Here is a 2,537-nt window from a genome sequence, read left to right on the forward strand (position 1 = left end):
GGTAACCAAAGAGTGAGTGAGTGAGTTGCTAGGTAACCAAAGAGTGAGTGAGCTGATTCCACCAACTGTGCTTAGCTGGCATGAGAGGTTGAGTGGCTAAAGTCTTTTTTCTGCCAACATTTCCCAGAATGCCGTTTGGTTCTGGATTGGAGTTCGGTGAATATTCTATATATTTATTATTCAGGTGTATTATCTATTTATATTGCTCTTGCATGTGTCGTGATATTTACTGCTATTGATTTATTGTCCTGACCTACATGGCACCATGCGGATTCTCTGCTCAGCTGGTTGAATATTAAATAAACCGAATGGAAATTAAACACAATTGAAAATGTCATTATTTATACAGCATTTGTTTTTGAGAGAATGATGGACAACTAGCAGACTTTCTTGAAATTGGGCCTCTGTCTCTTTAAAAACTCCTGCTCTTTCAGAAGCTCCGCCTCTAGGAAGTCATAATGTCGCTCCTCTATTAATTTATATGAGCACCAAGAAGCAGCTCGCATAATGAGCTCAGGTGATGCGCAGATTCAACAGGTGTGTGTTAATATCTGCAGGTAACGTAGGGGAGGGCTGCTCAGAAACTCAGTAACCTGGAAACCGCAGCTCAGAGGTGGAGCTGCGGTCCCTCCAGGCGTTTTTAACAGCTGAATGGTTGCCATGGAGATTAAAGGATTTCTCAAACATGCATGAAAGAATCAAGGCAACACTCCAGGTATGTTTTTGATTAGGCCGTAACAATATAATTTGTTTTTGCATAACACTGCCCCTTTAATGAGCTGCTCAGCCGATTCAGTCGAGTTCATAACTCTTACAGCTGCTAAAGCAGGGGTGTCAAACTCCAGTCCTCGAGGGCCGGTGTCCTGCAACTTTTATAAGTGCCTCTGCTGCACCACGCCTGAATAGAATAATTAAGTAATTAGCAAGGCTCTGGAGAACTGAGAAGGTAATTAAGCCATTTGATTCAGGTGTTTTGTACCTGTGGCACATCTAAAAACTGCAGGACAGCGGCCCTTAAGGACTGGAGTTTGACACCCCTGTGCTAAAGCATGCGGCGATAGTGGGAAGGAACTGGAAGAAACCTCCAGCAGAACCAGAACCAACCGTCTCCCTCCCACAGATATCTGCTTTATTATTTGTGGATGCTGAAGAACGGCTGGGTGCAGCTTGTTTCAGATTAGCTTGTTGCTCCACATTGGCTTTGTCTGTTGCCATGGTTACTGTTGGTTTTCAACCAGCATCCGTCACAGCACGCACACACACACTAACTGATGAGGAACCTTTTCTTCTTCATGACATACAATATAATTAATGAGCGGCAGAGCGTTTATTACATTCTCCTCGGTTTTAAACGCACCATCGACCTCTAACCGTCATGTTATTTACCTACAACCATCATGGCTGATTCAGTAATCTCTGAGATGTCTGGACAGGAAGCAGGTGGTCGATTAGTGGCGGCGTGAGGAGAGGAAGCTGATCAACAAGCTGAAATAAACAGGAAGCCAAGGAGAGAACACTGAACTAAATTTAAATCCTAAGCACAAACTAAAATGACTCCAACAAAACATGACTTCAGTTGTTTCATGTCACTTTGTGAGGAAGGAGGTTCTGTTCCTGCAGACGAGGCGGGTCGTTTATCAGAACCTGAGCCGGGTCAGGCTTGGTGCCCAGATATATTACTCACGTTGAACCGGACTGCAGTCCGTCCCGTTGCCCTCAAACCCGGGTTCACACTCACACCGGTCTCCATACAGGCAGCGGGCCCGGGCGTGGCACCGCGAACACGGCCCGCCTGCAAACAGCCGCTCATCAGTTCAACTTCGTCAACACGTACAGGACAACAAACATTTATGACTTAATGTTCATTCATGCAATTTAGATCACAGCACCCCTTTAAATAAAGCTGATTTGTTGAAGTTCTGCCTCTTTCTGATGTCCCACTTTTTCTTCAGTCAAGCTAAACGAGTGCAGAACATTTCAGCAGCAGGCAGTCCACAGGGATTTACAGCACAGAATCAACACAACAGTAAACATTACGGCTTCAAATCGAAGTTTTCATCACTTTCATTCAGGTTAAGTCTGCAGCTGGACATCGGAAACTTTCACCCAAACTTTAGACAAAATGAGTCTGACGTCAGGCAGGTGCCTCAGGGTGGCAGATGATGTTTCCCAGACAAAACAACCAGAAAAACATCTAGAAAGTAACAAATCCAGACTCTGGATCGTCTCCGGGAACGACGGCTCACCTTTAGGATCAGAGAGTGCGTACTGGCAGCGATCTCCTGCCCAGGTCAGAGGGCAGATACACCCACCGCTGCCGGCCACGCCGTCCATGCAGCGCCCGTTGACACACCTGCAGGCTGGGAAACACACACACTGATCACATTGATCCAACACACACACACCTACAGGCTGCAGGGAAACACACACACACCGATCACACTGATCCAACACGCACACACACACCCACGCACACACACCTGCAGGTAGGGAAACACACACACACTGATCATATTGATCCAACACACACACACCTA

At 46.2% G+C, this 2,537-nt stretch overlaps 1 protein-coding gene across 2 annotated transcripts in view; it reads right to left on the reverse strand.

The window, feature by feature from the left end:
• The window catches only part of stab1 (stabilin 1), a 72,832-nt gene that overhangs the window by 10,438 nt on the left and 59,857 nt on the right, over window positions 1-2,537 (reverse strand). Inside the window, exons 57-59 of one of the 2 annotated variants that reach the window (XM_008408857.2) lie at window positions 2,247-2,360; window positions 1,685-1,792; window positions 1,393-1,485 (exon numbers count right to left, since the gene is read on the reverse strand). In XM_008408857.2, coding sequence (XP_008407079.1) covers window positions 1,478-1,485; window positions 1,685-1,792; window positions 2,247-2,360 — 230 coding nt within the window. In that variant the 3' untranslated portion in view covers window positions 1,393-1,477. Of the gene's footprint in view, window positions 1-1,392; window positions 1,486-1,684; window positions 1,793-2,246; window positions 2,361-2,537 lie in introns of those variants that run through there. The other variant, XM_008408855.2, reaches the window with a different exon arrangement.

The sequence above is a fragment of the Poecilia reticulata genome, linkage group LG5 (assembly GCF_000633615.1).
Source record: "Poecilia reticulata strain Guanapo linkage group LG5, Guppy_female_1.0+MT, whole genome shotgun sequence".
Lineage (NCBI taxonomy): Eukaryota > Metazoa > Chordata > Actinopteri > Cyprinodontiformes > Poeciliidae > Poecilia > Poecilia reticulata.